Here is a 20,539-nt window from a genome sequence, read left to right on the forward strand (position 1 = left end):
TATGATAATTTGGGAAAATATTTTTTTTTACTTGAAAAAATGTCCTTTTCTTTTCTTAAATGCTTTTACTTTGAAAAATATAATTCTTTTTTATTTTTTTAAATAATATAAAAAAGTTGAATCAAACCAAAGTCACCAATTTTTTTTTTCTTTTTTTTTAAAAAGTAAAAATAATTGATGGACCAAACATTTTTGTTGCAATTTTGTTATATTTAGTTCAAAATTTTAAAATTTGGAAGCTATTAAATCGTTTTTTGTTCTTAATACATAACGATCTTAATTTCAAAATAACATGTAATTTTATCAAAAAGTTAAGAAATGTTTTTTTTCCTCATTCTAATGCATTACGGATGTTTAATTCCAAAATAACATATAATTTAATAAGAAATTCAAAAAGATGTTTTTTTTTTAATTATTTCCTAATAAATTAAAGATCTTAATTTCAATTTTTTAAATTCAAATTATGATATATTTAGCCTTAAATGAGGCAAAAAAAAAAGACAATCGGATTACACGCAAAAATTGGAGCCCATATAAAATTTAAGAAAGATTTATTCAAAATGTTTATAAAATTTAAACTTGTTAGTTCAATTCTCCTACAATTCTTATTTAATTTGATTTTTCATTATCCTAATATAATTTAGGCCCTATTTTCATTAAATTAAAAATGAACTAAATTTAAACACTATTTTTAATCGGATCTAATATCTAAACCCAACCCAACGACGACCCGATTCGTATCCCATCTAATCGGTTTAACATCTCGCAACAGATTGTGAATTTTGCTGTCTCCAACTATTACCTGGTTTTTGCATTTGTTCGCGCATTGTCTCTTCGTTCTCGCCCGCACTGGTTTTCTTTGCTTTTCTTCTAGTATTGCCCGCCATTGTATCACAAATTCTCAGATACTCCATAAACATTATATAATAAGCATAAGGAAAGATGGTTGCGATCGAGCCTAGCTTGGAAGACATGTATGAGGAGAAAAAGCGCGTCAGGAATCCCCTCGTTCCTGTCGGTAAAAATCCCTACCATATCTAACTTTTAGTAATTATTTCATGTGTTTTTGAATAATTTTGATCTGGGTATGTGTAAATTTCAGTAAAGTTTGATGCTTTTAGGGCTTAATACTGGTTTCTTCATAATAAGTTTTTGGTTTTCCTCCCTCAGAAAAGAAGAAAGGGAAAATAAAGAACTTGAACTCATTACAGTAATTTGACTGTAGACTGTAGTGAGTTCTTTATTGGGTTTGTGATTCACTGCTAATCTGCAGCTGTTAAGTGCTTGCAGTTGATCTCATGGGAAAAACTTTTAGGACGACGATTGAATAAGTGATTCAATTAGAAGGTTCCCTCTTATAGGGCAATTCATGAGATGAATTTGGTTTTATCTCCAATTTTTTCACAAACGAGAAGACCAAACTTAAGTGTATGAACTTTGGTACTCACTGGTGTCGGGAAAGACTAATGGATTTTCTCTTGATTCTTTACTTATATATCTGTTCCATTACGAAGCTGCACAGCCGAATAACTGGTTTGTTTGGCTCTATCTGTCTATATCTCCTGCAAATCAATTTGATTCAGTACAGGAAAAAATGTTACTTCTTTCATCTACAAGATGGAATCCTACTCTTCTTTTTTTCTCTCTCCTGGACATGGGTGCCATCCCTTTGGTGCCTTTGTCTTTAATACTACTTTTTCTTCTGGATGAAAAGGTTTAGTTGTACTTAACACTGAATCATTCTATTCTTAAGTCTTGGAAGAGGAGACTGTTAAAATATATGGACCAGGTATTGATTCTTGGGATTAAAATTATGATAGTTTGTTATGTTAGGATTTTTTCTAGTTAAGAAAACCTAAATTTCTATTAACTTCATTATCTCCAAAATTAACAAATTAAAATATTTTTAAATAGACTTATATCAAATTCAAATTTACTAAAAGTAATATATCATAATCTAAAAAATAAACATGAATAAAATATTGTAAAAGATAAATTTTCACTAATAATATGATATTTAGAAAATAAATATATTTTAAATTTAATTAAAAATAAATTTTATTTAAATTCAAATTTATAAATAAAATAAACTATAATTTCTATATTAATGTTCAACACTTTCCTTTAATATATAAATTATAATCATCAAGTTTATCTTGTTGGAGCACATATCTCCAATATGTCTTGTTTAATCTTCATATTGTGAAACATTTCTCTTCAGTTGTTGATATATTTCTTACCAACCTCTGGTTATTGATGCACTTCTCATCAAAATTCTTTTGAACACTTCTCTCCAATTTTCAAGAAAGATTCTTCTTCTTGAGAAAAATTTGTTTGCTCATTTCTCAACTTGCAATTTTCTTTTTAAATACGCTCAAATCTTTAATAATAAAAATATTATGATTTATCTTTGTGTCAACAATTTTTTTCATCATGATTGTTTTTCTTGTATACTGCACATAGTGGAAAGTTTTCTTTTTTGATGTTGATGAAGACTTGTTTGACATTTTGACTATGAAGTCTCCCTCTATGGTTTTTTTTTTTTTTTTCTTCATTACTCTTCTCTCTATATTATTTTTTCACATATTCATAACCTATAAAGGATTTGGTAGCATTTGTTGGGATTTAGGTAGAGAAAACCTAAATTTCCATTGATTTTTCTCTTTCCAAAATTAACAACTTAAGGTGTCTTTAGATAGGTTTATATCGAATTCAACTTTCTTAAAAGTAATTTACCATAATTTAAAAGATAAATATGAATCAAATCTTCTAAAAGATAAATTCTCACTAATAATATGATATTTTAAAAAATAAATATGTTCTAAATCTAATTAAAAATAAATTTTATTTGAATTCAAACTAATAAATAAAATAAATTATAATTTTTACATTAATTTTCAACATGTTAGTGTTGGAGGCAACCATACAGAAATTGAAAATTTAGTAATGAATGGAACCACAAATTATTCTATCAAGCCTCAGTTGATGTAATACAGTTCGTTAAATAATGGAACTTACAATAGAGAAGTGGGGTACTGACTAGAAAAAGATAGGTGGTTTATTCTCGTTGATTCTATAATTACTTTCTTTTTTTTGGGATAAAAGAAGAAATATTATTAGAAAGAAGTGGAGAAAATACATCAACAGGGGATAAGAGATGCTCCTAGCAAAGAGAAAAAAAGAAAGAAGGAACAAAAAACCAATAGAGAACTGCTCCAATCTCTTTACAAGATAGCTAAGGAAACATCAGCATAGAGTCCATGGATCTTAGGCGCTTGACCCGAAGAGATGCTAAAAAAAATCCTTCCCCACAGTCACAGAAGAGGTAAGAAATGGTCCTTAAAGAGCCTTGCATTCATCTCCCAACAGCAAAATTCACAATGCAGCAAAAATAGTCCCGCGCTAAAGTGTTCTGTTCCCCTTGTTCAAGAATTCCAGCTAGTGAACCACTACCGTTTGAAGAATGACCGAATACTATGGTTTTAGCTGAGAATGTTAAATTTATCTTTTAGTTTAAACTACTTCAAAAAATAAAATATGAGCGTGGAGAAGGATGAAGCATATGCAAAACCTTCATAGTTAGAAGATTATGGAAATTAGAGAGATGCATAAGTTGCTGCTTTTGCACATTGTTTTGACATATTATAAAATTGGAAGTGGATTGCAGATGCATTGCCAATTGCATGAGATGATAAGGAAAATGCATTTGAAGTCCAGTGGTTCAGGACTGTGTCTCTTTTTCTTCATTCCTGCAATGGTTTTTGAGTTCTGTATGGTGATAAGGAACACAAAGGTGGTTGGCTGGTTGGTGATGTTTAAATTGGATTATCACTCCAGTTTCTCTCTCTCAACCCCTTCCAATCTGTATACTGAAATTTACCTGGATTGCTCTTTAAGATGATTTGGGATAAGCTGGTTGAATAAGATTCTGAAGATTGTGAGAGAGAAAAAGTAGGGAGAGAGAGAATGAAGAGTATGTTCTAACAAACTCTCTTTCAAAATTGAGATTATTTACGAGTCAAGTGCTGGAGATAAGTTTTCAAGTGAAAAACAAGAGTCCGTTAAAGAAAGCTATATTTTTGGAACTTAAAATGTATTGATTCTTTTCATTAAGAACTCATGATATATGTTTTTCCTCTGTTCTTTAGGATTTAACATGAATATTTCTGTTCTTTTTGTAGCTATAAAAATGATTTGATTCCTAGGTCTCTTCACATAGAAAAAGAACAAGAACCAATAGAAGAAGAATGTGTTCCTAAATTGTCACTTAATTTATCCAAATAGTGGACATAACAAGGGGTTCAATCAAACTTACGACCAAAATAACGTGCCAACTAAGTCCACCTCCACTTAAACCTAAAGGAAAAACAGAACTGTAGGATATTATTTTTATATTTCTCAAGAGGCATATCTTAAACCCTAGTTTGGAGAAGATATGAATTCAAATGACTCTAGTACTAATTGTGAAAGGTTCCTTCTCCCATTATCTTTCTTCTCCCTGTGCTTTTGTTGACTTTTTCGATAAAAAATGGGAAGGAAGGTATGGCATAAAATACCATCAACATCCTTGTTGGAGCCTCTACTTCAGTTAAAGGTTCTTATGATCCTATCGTACTCTTGTTGCATTGCATGCTTTCTGTAAGATATGTGGTAGTAAGGTTGTCATAAAATTCTAAGGAGTTTTGCATCCTTCGCTTTCCTCACAAGGTTCATTTCTTGTTGAAGTTATTAAATTGATTTGATTATTAGTGTATATAATCTTTATTTAACCGAAACTTGATATTTTATTGTGTTTATATATGGTTGCGGGCATGTGTTATGATACTTCTTAGGATATAAATAATAAGGTAGACCACTTCTATATAGGTTTAAGCTTCTGGAATAAGTGATTAGAATCAATTACGTCGTATGCATCAGCCAATGGTCTAGAGAATTTGAATAACAACTGTTGCTTTACTTCTGTTAATTAAATTCCACCACAAGATATGGAGAACTGTGCTCGATTTATGCATTTACTTAGCGTGCTTGCGTGTAAGGGAGGCATACAGAGTATAGGTAATATATTTGGGTGTTTTTATCAACTTAAATTTTTGAGACACAATCCTGATATATAAATAATTGGTTAGGTGCCTAGATTGGACATGAGGGAGCATGTTAAGAGAATAAATAATATATTGAGCTTTTATCTATCAACTTAAATTTTTGGGGCATAGATTTGTTGGTTTACTAGCTATAACTAATAAACACATGCATAGGATTAGAGACTATTCCTATATAGGGTATATTAAGTAAACAGGTCTCGTAATTAAGAAGGTAGATAACATGAGTTCTCTGAAATCTTTTAAGCCAAAAGATCCCTTATTTAAGCAGAGTTACTGTGTGACTCACAAATTTTGCTGTGAAGTGATTCCAAGGTGTTCAAAGGGATTCTGGTAATTATAATCCAACCTGGTAAAGACCAGGAGTTGAGAATTGAAGGATGTTGGCATCTTGTAACATTTGCCTCATTCTTCGAATATTCACTAGCGGTTCAGTCTGCAGATAATTGATTACTCTTTCATGCAATTAGTTTTGTAGGCACTTATTTATCATGGTGGATTGATAGGTTATATTACTCTCTTTGAAATAAGGTTATATTACTCTTTAGTCACCTGTTGTGAATGTCTTATTAGCTGATAAGCTGTGTGAAATCCAAAACCCGAGAATTCTACTTTGATCTTACCAAAAAGTATTGTGGATTCAGTTTCTCTTCCTTGATGTTTTAAATGCATTATAGGTGCGCTTATGACAGCTGGAGTCCTAACGGCTGGACTGATAAGTTTCAGACGCGGCAACTCTCAGTTGGGTCAGAAGCTAATGAGAGTGAGGGTAGCCGTCCAAGGTGCGACAGTGGCACTTATGGTTGGCACTGCGTTCTATTACGGGGATAATCCCTGGAAATCTCAGTAGACACCATTGTTGGTGTACTGATTCAGTGTTATTGTTTTGAAGGCCTTGAGAGGAAAATGTGCATTGTGTTAAACATTATAGTTTTTTTTTTTTTAATTTAAAAATCTTCTGTATGCAATGCTGAATAAAATGTCAGTCAAAGAGGAGCATTTAAGAATTTATTTCTTTGGGGAGATAAATCCCTGTATAAGTTGGGAGTTGAATACTTCTATAATTGTTATTTATTTGTGTGATAGAAAAATCAAATGTAACCGTTAAGAATTTATTTTTTCTTGTGTTATCTTTAGTTAAGAAAGATTTATAAACCAAATGAAAACAGATTTTTTTAATCTTTAATTCACTAACAGATTTTGTCAATGGAAGTTAAGGTTATTATCTTGTTGCCTAAACCAAAATAGATATTTTTATTTGCAAAATATTCTATCACAATATCTCTATTCTCAATGTATCCTAATTTTCGACTGAAATTAACAAGTAAATTTTAATTAGTATATAAATATTATATTATTATAGTTTAAATAAGCTGAAGGAAATAAAATATTTGAGAATATCTAATTTAAATAACGTAATATTTTTTATAAGAGAGTATTATATATTTATAATTAAAAATTTTATAAAAAATGAAATGAAAAAAAGATAGTATTATAATTGAAGAAAAGGTAAATTATTTTTTTGTTGTATGGTCTTTTTTTTTATTTTTCTTACATGTTAATTAAAAAATTATATTACTATTAGTGTTTACGTACATAAAATTAATCAAACTTTGAGTTTAAAATAAAATTACAATTAAAAGTTGGAATTGATGTGAGTATATGTTGGGAAAATCAATTCCCATTATGTATACAATCATAAGAAAATAGAGTGTAAATAAGAAAATATACAAGATTTAATATGATTGAATAAATATATTTACATGCACAGATAAAATTGATAATAAATTTTTTTATTATGATAATTTGAAAATATATCATTAATAAAATTATAAATTTTTATATTAAAAAATAACAAAAAAAAATTTTCAAAGTATTTTTTAAAAAATGCATAAAATATTTTTTAAAATAAATACAAAATATTCTCTAAAATATACTTAAAATATTTTTAGAATATAAATAAAATTAAGCCACGTTAAGAGTATAAGAGTAAAAAAGTAGATTCAACTCATTACAAACTACCTCCTGGTGTTTGGATAGGTGGAGACGAGGGTAGGGTGTAAATGTTAGCTGCAACCAGTCTGGACTATGACGTGGTGGCCAAATCCAAGACTGTCAGGACAGATTTTTTGTCAAGATCCCAAGAATCCAGTGGCTAATATTTCATGTATAGAATCCTTGATATACCACACACGTATAAATCTTATGGCCCTTAATCTACATGCTCCAACATGGCCAACTTAATTTCTTTTTACAAATTTCTATCCAACACTTCCCATGTAACCCACCCACATACACACGCATATATATAAATACACACACACGCACATTAAATACTAATATTACCCTCTTCTTCTCTGCCTTTGAGTGTATATATTCATATATATATATATATGTGTGAAACCGTGTATGTATATGTATATGTGTTGAATATTATCATTACCAAGATGTCTAATTATCAGGAGAAGAAGAGAACGTTGGGAGGTGGACGTGTGAAATGTTCCAGCAAGAAAAGATACAGGCGATGTAAGTTTGTGGAGACGAAGATCCATGCGCTGCAGAGGCTGATGCCTGGTGGGGAAGGTTTGCATGCGGCTCCTCTTTTGCTTCACACAACTGATTATATTTTGCATTTGAAGTTTCTCATTCTTAAATTGGAAACTATTCTCAAATGCCACCCTCATTCGTGTGTCCATTAGTTTATCTTCTTGGTTTCTTTTTTTTTCTTGTTTTAAATTAAGTTTTTATTTTGTTCAAAATTTTTTTGAAGTTCATAGTAATATATTTTGGTGGTAGCTGGGATAAACATTTACCACCGGTGGAATTTGCTTACAACAATAGTTATCACTCTAGTATCGGAATGGCTTCTTACGAAACCCTCAATGGGTAAGCCTTGCAAATTCCCAACATGTTGAAATGAGATTGGGAACAAACATTGCTCTGGACCGGACTGTAACACCTCGTCCATCACTGTACTAACATGATTCGAAAACTTTATTTATTTGAGACTTTAGCCACTTTAAACTTAATTAATTTACACTATTTAACATTTATTGTGATTCGTAATTTTAGTTAATTTTTATTTATTTAATATTTATTTAAATTTTATTTTAAATAATTTTAATTTAACTAAATTAAATTGAGAATAAAATTTAAAAAAAAATTAGAAAAACGCTAAAATGGAAAAAATTCCCACAGGAAAAATCCTGCGAGAAAGCTGGTTGCCCACGTGGGTGTTGGGCACTGTACGTGCGCACATGAGTGCACAGTGGCTGCAGGACGTGCGCATAATGTGCACATCCCCTCCGCACGCACATGACATCACCTCGCGCGTGGACAGACACCACACATTGTGTGCATGCCATCCGCGTAGCAGGCCTGGGCAGATAGGCCCTGTGCGTCTGGGGCCTGCGGGCAGTAGACCTACACGCACGACAAGAGGCCTGTGTGCCTACAGGCTAGCTTACAGTACACCGGTCGGAGCACTGCCACCTTAGGTAGTGTGTCGTTGCTGCCTTGGGTGACACGCCACCACTGCCGGTGGAGGAGGCCTTCCTCCTTCGTTTTTTGTGTCAGACATCTTTTTCTCCTCTCTCTTTACTAGATTTTGCCACTCGGCACGAATCTAACAGTTTTGAAATTCTATATATTGCCCTCCCTCTTCCCTTCATCTCCACACTTTCATTCTTCTATTTTTCAAGGTTTTGAGAGAAAGAGAGAGAATGAGAGTAGTCTAGTGAGAGAAGAACAGAAGAAAGGAGAACAGTGAAGGAGAAGACATCAACGTTTTGATAAGGAATCTAGTATTTCTTTCAACGTCTTAAGGAGTATTTTTAGATAAATTAATTTGATATGATTATTAATTTTCCTATTTTGTATGCTTCTGTATTCAGATGAGTCGAATTGTTCTTGTTTTCAAGCATGCAATGTGAATTGCAGACACTTGATGAATTTACATGTAATAAATATAATATGTAATCGATAATAATAAAAATATAGAAGAAAAGAAAAAGAGAAAAATGGAATTAAGCCTGTATGGTCCGAAGTGTATCTGTATTGGCATGCATATTGTATCAAGTGTTTCGTTAGACTTTTTATCTCTGAGGGGTATCTGTTCCCCTTGCCCTTCAGAGTATCTATTTTCTCCACCCCTATCTAGTTTGGAAAGACGTAAGAGAACCGCTCATAGTGGATGACGGAGTACCCTATGACGAGAGTGGTGTTGCACTATCTGTAGGAGTCACTCGTGGCTAAGTAATGTTGTGACTATAGATATTTATTAGGGCCACTATGGCTGGTACGGCAGTGGTCATAGATTGTACGATCGTTTGACCAGCTAGAAATTGGCTCGAGCAAATTATCGTATCTGTATTTGATTTAGTCATTCCACTTGGCTAGTTGAAAACCTATAGCTGCCCTCAGAGATGAAAGTTGTAACGACTTCGCGAAGCATGACATAAAAATATGAGTATTTCATGATTTATTTGATTTTTTCTACTAACTGGCATGATGTATGTTTGATTTTATGTGTTAACGTATTGTTTTCTTAATAAATAAATGATTTTCATAATGTGAGATAGATAAATGAAGAAGTTAAATGGTACGATAAAATAATTAACTTTTAAAATCTTATGATGTTAATTTAATACTATTTTTCTTACTGAGCATATAGAATTCACTCTTTCTATGCCCTCAACCAGATGAGGAAGAAAGTGAGGAACCACAGGCAGACCTACCCTTGAAAGTCTATGAGAATCCCGTAGAACCACAAATATGAGTGTATGATTGTTCTCGCACTCTGATGAGTCCAATAGCATGGTGAAAGAAGTGGTCTGATGCAAACAAGGCTAAAAACACTCAAGATACTCAAAGAGCATCAAAAGGTGACTTGGAGCAAATTTCAAATGACGTGAACACAAGTAGAGTTTCAAACATGAAAAGTTTCAATGGACCAGTAACAAGATCAAAGGCAAAAAAGCTTAAAGAGTTGCTCCAAGTTTTCACTCAAAAACATGTGAATGATGGGCTGACCAATTGTGAAAAGTTCAAATATGAGCTTTTTGAACAGCCCAAATTTGTAACTTTAATTGAGTTTAAATGATTTGGGATAATTTGGGCTTATTTGAGTCTCATTGGTAATGGGTGAATAAGCCTTGTGTATGGGCTGGATTAGTTAAGTTGTTTTAAGTATTTTGGATTGTTTTATTTTAGTTTGAGTTAATTAAGTCCATATAGTCAAGTGTAACTCATTTGGGCTTAAGTCTTATCTTAGTGTTATTACAAGAATGAGCCCATAACTATATTGTGCCATAAACAATTAGTGGTGTTGGTTAAGAAGATTGGAGTTACATAATAATTATATGCCTATAATTAGTCTAGTTATTGTTGGAGTTACAATTGTAATTATCACATAATTAGTCTAGTTATTGTGGGAGTTACAATTGTAGTTATTGTGTTGTAACTTATCATTGATTTCTTTGGCTATAAATACCAAAGGAACTCTTCTTTATGGACATCGAGAATTGTAATCAAATATTTCATAACTGAGTTAAGAGTGTTTTGGCTTTTTTTTCTCTTTATGCATAAGGTGTTGATTTGGAATACAATTGTTATCACTTGTATTCAATTTTGATTTCTTATTTCAATTGTTCTTGGTGCTTGTTTGGATTGGGTTCAAGGGATATCATTTATCTTTCTTGGGTTCTATTTAACTTCTACCATTTGGGTGATTGAACAAATTTAATTTCTTTTTACTTGTGATCTAAATTCTGTTCTAGACCGATTGAGAGTTCTAAGGATCAAGTAAGGGTCTTGGGGTTCCGCATCATGACCCTTATGTTTTATATTTTGTAGCTACTTCTGGCCTCAGTTTATAAGTATATTTGGGACTCACATATATTTATAAAGGATTTGTAATGACTTTGTTCTACTGCATAAATTTTATCATGTACTCTTTATTCTGAATCTGTATCTGACACCCAGTTTCCTTAATTCGCGGAACAAATCTCTTACACTAAGGCCTAGGATAGATGAACCTTTTAGAGTACCTAGGGAAGAAATAAGTCCTATTTTCCAAGATTAAACCTCTAACTTGGGTCTTCCTATCTTTTATAGGAATGATGTGAGGAAGACCATTCGTAGAGCGTACTGAATGACTTGAAGTCTCGGATCATCCGACCAGGGCTGAATGTACAAATATTTTTCGAGCCATTCAAGGATTAACAATTATAAGACAGATCTAGGCCAACCCTTGTCCACCCTTTGCCCCTGAATTCTGAAACACAAATCGGTCTATCTCCCACAATATAGCAGAGTTTAGGAAACTTAACACCCCACACTTTGAAGGTGGCCCTGATCCTTTAGTAGTCAAAGCCTGGATCCTACAAATAGAGAAGCTCTTCTCCATCCTAGACTTGATCAAAGAACAAAAAGTCCCTCTTGCAGCTTTCATGTTAAACGGTGAAGCCGAACACTGGTGGCAACTTAAGAAAGAAGTCTTGCCTACCTCTATTACCTGGGTATGTTTGGGAAAAGAAGAGGAAGAATTCTAGGACTTCCACCAAGGAAGCCTATCTGTAGCCCAATATGCAGCCCGTTTTATTCAACTATTTAGGTTTGCCCCTTTGATGGTCATCCCTGAAAGCCAAAAATTTATGTAGTTTTTGAAAGGCCTTCGTGCCAACATTTATGACCGGGTCATGATGCTGAGACCCAGCTCATATGCAGAGATGCTTGAACATGCCTAGTTGGCCAAAGATCTTATCTCGACCAAACACCAACGCTTTGCTCGAGTCCATGCCCAATAACAAGCCCAACAGCTTAGAAAAAGATTGCCTGACCCAGTAAGTAATCCTTCAGACAAACGAACTAGAATTGCCCTTCCTCCTGCCTTGCCCCCACCTACAGCTCCACCTGCCCGACTAACCAACCCTGTCAACATTGTGGTCGCTTGCATGGTGACCTGCCCTGTCGGTGTATCAACAACACCTGTTACTAGTGCGGAAGCACCGAATACCTTATAAAAGACTGCCCTCAACAACCAAAGGATGTAGTCCGACCCATAGCACAAGGTCGAGTGTACCACTTAGATGAATCTGATGTCCTTCCTGCTCCTGTCTTCATTCAGGGTATGCTTTCTATTCATAATACTTATGCCAAGGCTTTGATCGATACTGGTGCAACTCACTTTTTTATTTTCTATGCATTTGCTTGTAACTTAGAATTTAGACCAGAAGCTTTAGGAAAAACGCTGGTGGTGGAAACTCCCTCTAAAGGACTGCTAGAAGCTCATTGTGTATATAAGGACTGTAGGATAAAACTTTAGAGATAGAGGTGCTTATAAACTTGATACTATTATATTTTATTAGGATTTGATGTAATATTAGGAATGGACTGGTATAGAGCTATAATAGACTGTGAAAGTAAAATTATAACCTTACGATCCCCAAAAAAGAAATAAAAATTGTTGTTATCATTTTCCTAACAATTGAATGAACATGAATATGGGCGTTGATCCTACTGTGTGTTCCATACCAATTGTTTGTAATTTTTTGAATGTCTTTCCCATCAAACTTCCTGGTCTACTTCCTCCACGTGAGTTAGAATTCTTTATTGAATTGTTGCCCGGAATCTAGCCGATCTCGAGGCCCGTGTATCGTGTGAGTCGTATTAATCAAACAGAACTGAAATATTAGTTTTCTAATCTTATCACTTGGAAATTCATTCACCCTAGCCATTCACCCTGGGGCACTCAGATGTTGCTTGTAAAGAAAAAAAATGGTACTCTCCAACTCTGCATGGACTATAGGGAACTTGACCGAGTGAGCGTTAAAAGTAAGTACCCCTGACCTCGGATCGGTGATCTCTTTGATCAACTATAAGGAGCCACGGTCTTCTCTAAGATCAATCTCAGGACCGGGTATCACCAATTGAGAGTTAAAGAAGAAGTTATTCCAAAAACCATCTTCCGGTGTAGATTCAGTTTGTACAAGTTCAGGGTGATGCTGTTCAGATTGACCAATGCCCCTGCAGCCTTCATGGACCTAATGAACTGAGTTTTTCAGCACACACTAAATTGGTACATCATCATTTTTATTGATGATATTTTGGTGTATTCCAAAAGCCATGAGGAACGCATTGTGCATTTGGTTAAAGTGTTGTAGACTCTCCGCCAAAACCAACTATATGCGAAACTAAGTAAGTACTCCTTACAGTTGGATCGAGTTTCTTTTCTTGATCATCTAATCTCAAGTGAAAGAGTTTTTGTAGACCCGTCCAAGGTGGAATCAATGATCAACTAGAGTCCACCCACCAATATGGCCGAGGTACGTAGTTTCCTTGGCTTAGCAAGCTACTACTGACGATTCATTGACGAATTTGCTAAGATTGCTGCCCCTATGACTCGACTCACCAGAAAGGACATACCCTTCATTTGGAATTATGAGTGCAGTGAAAGCTTTATGGAACTAAAACGCCATCTCACCTCTGCTCCTGTGTTAACTCTCCCTAACGATGTTGGGAGATTCCAAGTTTGCTGCGATGCATCTCATATTAGTTTAAGGTGTGTCTTGATGCAACATGGCAGAGTAGTCGCCTTTAGATCCTGACAACTCAAAGTTCATGAGCAGAACTACCCTACTTATGACCTAGAATTGACAACCATTATCTTCGTCCTGAAGATATGGCGGCATTACTTGTATGGTCAGGCCTTTAAAATCTACATTGACCATAAGAGTCTCAAATACATCTTTTCTCAATAGGAGTTAAACATGAGACAAAGACGTTGGATGGATCTTCTGAAGAATTGCGATTGCCAAATCATTTATCAACCCGGGAGAGGGAATATAGTCACTGATGCCCTAAGTTAAAAAAGAGACTGCTGTGCTATCTCAAACTATGGCCTCCAGTTAGAAGATGATGGACACTGTATAATCGCTCTGCCTTAGCTATTACAACAAGGCACCTATCTCACCTAGATCTGAGCCATCCCGAACCTCTTCATGAAGATTTGAGAAGCATGGCCATGGACCCAGAACTCATCAAGAATCTGGGTAAGTTCACTTATGATGAATCCCCTAATTTCAGGATCTTTGATGATGGACTGTTCAGATTTCAGAACCTAATTTGGGTCCCTATTGCTGTACGTACAAATATAGTTAAGACCGCCCATGCTTTCAAGTTATCCATTCATCTTGGGAGTACCAAAATATACCATAACTTTAAACGAAAATATTGGTGGCCAAGAATGAAGAAGAATATAGTTGACTACATCTCACGATACCTCACTTGTCAACAGATAAAGGCAAAACATCAGAGACCTGGTGGCTTGCTACAGGGTCTTCCAAATCCCGAATGAAAATGGGAGCACATGACTATGGACTTTGTCACCAGATTGCCCAGGACTTGTTCTGGTCGAAATACCATTTGGGTCATCGTGGATAGGCTAACCAAGAATGCCCATTTCCTGCCTATTTGAACCACAAACTCCACAAGTAAGTTAGCCCACCCATATGTTGATGAGATTGTTTGACTTTATGGAGTTCCTTCATCCATTGTGTCTGACCGCGACCCCCGGTTCACTTCTCACTTTTGGGACAGCTTTCAATAAGCTTTGAGGTCTAGGTTGTACTTCAGCCTCGCTTATCATCCAAGACAGATGGTTAGTCAGAACATACGATCCAAACATTGGAAGACATGTTGCGTGCTTGCGTTCTTGACTTTTGTGGCATCCCAAGTACCAATTAAGGCAAATGAGTGTCAGATACAGATTCACAATAATGAGTACATGATAAAATTTATGCAGCGGAATCAAACCTTAACAAATTCCTTACAAATATATATAATGTTCCAAATACATACATAAACTGAGGCTGGAAGTGGCTACAAAATCAAAACATAAGGGCCACTTTTTTCACTATGCTACTAGAATTCATCAGAGTGTGGGAACAAACATGCACTCAAACTTGTAGATCCACAGGATCCTCATAGAATTCCAAGGGTAGGTCTGCTTGCAGTTCCTCATTTTCTTCCTCATCTGGGGGGGGTGGAAAGAGAGTTCTATATGCTCACTAAGAAAATAGTATTAAATTAACATCGTAAGATTTCAAAAATTTATTATTTTATCTTACCATTTAGCTTCCTCGTTTACCTAACTCATCATTAGGAAAAATAATTTATTTGAATATCAAAATAGTACGTTAGCATAAAAAATCAAATAAATCATGAAATGCATAGATTTTTTGTGTCATGCTTCACGAAGTCGTTACAAACTTCCATATCTGAGGGTAGATACAAATTTTTAACTACCCAAGTGGAATGACTAGATTGGATACATATACGACAATTTGTTTATACCCACTTCCGGCTGGCCAAACTATGGTACGATCTATGATCACAACCGTACCAAGCATAGTGGTTCTAATAGATATCTATTTGGTCATATGTATTTTATACAATTCGGTACAACATAACCAGACTAAACATATTGGATCCCGTCGATCCATAAACCTTGAGTGCATGAATTGTCCCATACTCTTATGAGTCCATTCACATAGTGAAAGAAGTGGGCCTTTTTGTATTTTGATATTTTGCATTTTGTTGCCACTTCTGTCCTCAGTTATATATGTGTAATTATCATATATATTTTGGTAAGGGATTTGTGATAATTTGCTCTGTTGCATATAATTTTTATCATAGACTCGTAATCTGTTTCTCTATCTGGGACCCTTATGCCTTAATTAGCATTTGGGATGTCACACATCATGTGTTGCGCATGTCTTTTGCATGTGTAGACCATCACATGTGCGCGAAAATCCACCAGCACATGCAGGGACCTCACTCTCGTGAGGAAGCGTGCGAGGAATGCGCCCAAGCCAGCCCACACCGTAGCGTGCATTGGTGTGCGCGCCAAAAACACGCAGCACGCACGCAGCCCATGCCTGTGTGTCGAAGATAGCTCGCATGCCTAGAACATGCATGTGCGTGACTAAGCATGGACCATAGGCCTGTGCAGCCAAATCTTTGACATCCCAGATGCCAATTAAGGCAAATGGGTGTTAGATACAGATTTAGAATAACGAGTGCATGATAAAATTTATGCAGCGGAATCAGACCTTAATAAATTCCTTACAAATATATATAATGTTCCAAATACATTCATAAACTGATGCCAAAAGTGGCTACAAAATACAAAACATAAGGCCACTTCTTTCACTATGCTACTGAAATTCATCAGAGTGCGGGAACTGACATGCACTCATACTTGTGGATCCACGGGATCCTCATAGACTTTCAAGGTTAGGTTTGCCTGCGGTTCCTCATTTTCTTCCTCATCTGAGGGGGGGGAATGGAAAGAGTGAGTTCCATATGCTTAGTAAGGAAAATAGTATTAAATTAACATCGTAAGATTTTAAAAATTTATTATTTTGCCTTACCGTTTAGCTTGCTTTCTTACCTAACTCATCATTATAAAAACTATTTATTTAACTATGAAAATGATACGTTAGCACAGAAAATCAAATATATATCATGCCCAGTAATAGAGAAAATCAAATAAATCATGAAATATACAGATTTTTCATGTCATACTTCGTGAAGTCATTATAAACTTCTATCTCTAAGGGCAGATACAAATTTTCAACTACTCAAGTAGAATGACCAGATAAGATACAGATATGACAATTTGCTCAGGCCCACTTCTGGCTGACCAAACTATAGTACAATCTATGACCATGACTGTACCAATCATAGCGGTCCTAACAGATATTTATAGTCACGACATTACTTAGCCACGGGTGACCCCTACAAATAGTGCAATACCACTCTCGTCAGAGGGCACACTGTCATCCACTGGGAGCGGTCTTCTTATGTCTTTTCAGACCAGATAGGGGAGGGGAAAACATATACCCCGAAGGGCAAAGGGAATAGATACCCCTTAGAGATAAAAAGCTTAACGAGATACTTGATGTAATATGCATGTCAATACAGATACAATTTGGATAATACAAGCTTCATTCTACTTTTTTCTTTTTCTTTACTTTTACTTTTATTATTATGGACTACATATTACATATATGACATGTAAATTCATCAAGTATCAGTAATTCACACAGTATGCTTGAAAATCATAACAATTCGACTCATTTGAACACAAAAGCATGTAAAACAAGTAAAATAACAATCATATTACATTTGTATATCTAAAAATAATCTTTAAAACATAAAAAATAATACTAGATTCCTTATGGAAACTTCGATGTTTTCTTCTTCACCATTTTTCTTTCTTTCTCTTATTCTCTCACTAATTTACTCTATATCTCTCTCTCTAAACCTTTGAAAAATGGAAGAAATAGAAGTGTGAAGAGGAAGGGAAGGAGGAGGGCAATTTATAGAATTTTGAAACCATTGGATTCGCACTAAGTGGAAAAATTTGGTGAAGAGAGAGGAGAAAAAGATTTTTGGCATTAAAAATGAGGGAGAAAGATTTCCTCCACTGGTGGCGGTAGTGCGCTGCCCAAGGCAGCGGCTCGAGGTGGTAATGCTCGGCGCACTGCATGCTAGCCTGCAGGTGCACAGACTTGCTGCCGTGCGTGCAGTGGGCGGCCCCAGTCCGTGCACGAAGTGAGGTGTGGACGATCTGTCTGTGTGCGACACGACGCGAGTGGACGGTTTGTCAGCACGCAATAGAATGCGCGCGTAAGTTCTTGCCCCACATCGTGCATGCAGAGGGGATGTGCGTGCTATTCGCACGTCCTGTGCGTGCGTGCGTGCGAAGGGGATGCGCGCGCTGTGCGCACTTCCCCTACGTGCTGGCGTGCGGAAGAGTCGTGAGCACTGTGCGCACGTCCCAAGGCCATTGTGTCCGCATGCACACGTGCACAGTGCCCAACACCCGCGCGAGCAAACAACTTTCTCGTGGGATTTTTCCTACAAGCAAGTTTTCTCTTGCTTCGCGGTTTTCCAATTTTTTTCTAAATTTTCCTTTTGAAATAAATTAAAATAATTTAAAATAAAATAAAATAAAATAAAAATTAATAAAATAAATAAAAATAAAAATTATTAAAATAAATAAAAATAGATCAAAATCATGAATCTCGAAAAATATTAAACAATATAAATTAATTTAAGTTTAAAGCGGCAAAGACCCGAATAAATAGAGTTTCTAAATTATTTTAGCACAGTAGTAGGTAGGGTGTTACAAAATTGGCCAAATTGCGGGACCCATGGCCCAACCCGCACGTGATTCGGCCCATCCATGTGGCTCCTTCTTCCTAGTCCTTTTTGGACTCCAAAAATTCAAATTTGCCTATTTCAATAAGGTATCTAAATTTCCTAATTTTCTGTGTGTAAAATATGCTAAATCTGAAGGTAGAATTCTACTCAAGGTTGAAGAGAAGATATCTTGAAGAATTATGGAAAAAAGACAATAATTTAATATTATTTTATTAATATTTTAATGTAAATCTTATCCATACGATTATTTAATTAATTAAATTAGGATAAGAATAAAGAATTTATTATTTATTTAATTAGGTATTTGTTCTTAAATTAAGTTAGAAATTAGAATATGGATAGAAATCCTACATCCTATTCCATGCAGAAATAGTAATTAAGAGCCTATATAAAGGCCCTATCTCAAGTATTATAATCATATATTTTTGAGAATTAATAAAAATAAAATCTTTGAGCTTTTGGCTAAATTAGCTCAGTGCTAATTTTCTTTCTCTTCAAGTTTTTCCAAGTTATGTGAGCTTGTCAAAGTCTTGATTGAGCCAAAGAGTTGAGATCGACTTATCGGGTAAGTTGTGGCATCTTTCATTTCCTTCTTTCTTTTTCCTAGTTTTTGTTATTATTTTCTTAATTTTAGGATTGTAATTTCAATTAGAGGGAGGGGTTCATCGATAGACTATGACTCAAGCCCTCCATGATAAAAGGCTGAACAAATTTATGATAGATAGCTTTGTTGTAGAAGTCTTTTGATTTTTTTTTAATTTATTTATTTCTCTTTTTTTTTGTTTTCTTCCTTTTTTATTCTAATTTCTTAATTTCTTTTTCTTATAGTTTCTTTTCTTCCTTTATTCTTTAATTCCTCGAATTTATTCTCAAATCCCCTAAGGTTATTTACTCTCTTTTTAAATTGAACTTCCTATCTTTTTAAAGTTTCATTAATCTTAATTTCCAATTTGCTTTCTTTCCTTCTTTCTTAAAATGCTAATTTTTCCCAATTCTTTTTTAATTTACTTATTAAGCACTTCAAATTCATTTTTTAACAATTCTTTTCTTTCTATTTTCCCATTTCCTTTAATGATTTTTCTTTATTTTAAATCCCATAAAACCATCACTCACGGCTGCCATAAGTAGTAGTGACCAAAAAAAGAGGGCTTTCCCGTCACTTTGAAGCATCTGGATCACTCCCGCGTGCACACCGAGAGCACTGTTGATGCCAGTCTTTTGCTCTCTCGACACATGGGCACCCAGACAACATCTTGCACGTGCACACGCACATCATAGTTGTGTCTGCCTCACTTCTCTCGGCTCTTTTGGTGCCTGGTAGTGCGAGCTAGAGGCAGTCGACCTCTTCCCTATGAGTTCCTTCCGTCCTTGTTTGTCATTTTTCCCATTTCTTCATACAGAACCATCTTTAAAATCATCATTCATAGTAAAAACATTAAACTAATAGAATCTATAATCATCAAACATTGAAATTATGCAGAAAACACACACACAAACACCGCAATTTATCAAATTCCAAAATTAAAAGAAAAATATGGACAAAACTAATAACTTATTGATCCAATATAATTTCCTCAAGATCAAGCTTGTAGTTTCTTTCTTATGGAATATAAAGGAATTGATAAGGACAATGTCTCCAATTTAAATTGCATTTCGTTATGTTTAATAATTTAACTAAGATTAAGATAACACAACTAATATTTCAAATGGCTAATAAGTTCTTCTTGTACATATATTAAAATTCAAAAGTTAATTTTAATACCACTGGCGACCACAAAATTAATCAAATTAATCTTTATAATTATTTTGTATAAATTAAGTAAGATATCCAATAAGTATTATGAAATCACAATCTAGATAATTATAGATTCTTTATTTAAGTTCAATGATTTCATTTAAAAAGTCACTTCCTAGATACTCATAGATTATTCATTTAAGGAATTTTTAAGTCATAATATAAAATAAAGGCTAGGCAATGAATGCCCATTAACGACAAAAAACTAATTCTTTTTTTCATTCTTCTTTATCTTCAAGTACAAACACAAAATCTAGATGTTTGCATTAATATTTCTAAACACCTAACTTGAGTCATGAGGTTCAAAAGAGGAAACCTTGGAGAAGATCTATGTTGAAAAAATCTTGCAGGACCCAAGACCATGTTGCACTTGTTTCACTTGGTAAGGCTTGACTCACTGTTATGTGATGGTATA

The 20,539-nt window shown here is 34.4% G+C and overlaps 1 protein-coding gene across 1 annotated transcript; it reads left to right on the plus strand.

Moving 5' to 3' along the window:
- Positions 1 to 772: 772 nt before the first annotated feature.
- Positions 773 to 6,214, plus strand: LOC110808777 (RING-H2 finger protein ATL48-like). The gene is made up of 2 exons (XM_022034383.2): positions 773 to 1,018; positions 5,777 to 6,214. Exons 1-2 carry the CDS (start codon positions 943 to 945, stop codon positions 5,947 to 5,949), a joined length of 249 nt encoding a protein of 82 aa, XP_021890075.1. The 5' UTR covers positions 773 to 942; the 3' UTR covers positions 5,950 to 6,214.
- Positions 6,215 to 20,539: the final 14,325 nt, after the last annotated feature.

The sequence above is a fragment of the Carica papaya genome, chromosome 9, assembly GCF_054855325.1.
Source record: "Carica papaya isolate Zhongbai chromosome 9, ASM5485532v1, whole genome shotgun sequence".
In the NCBI taxonomy this organism is placed as follows: domain Eukaryota; kingdom Viridiplantae; phylum Streptophyta; class Magnoliopsida; order Brassicales; family Caricaceae; genus Carica; species Carica papaya.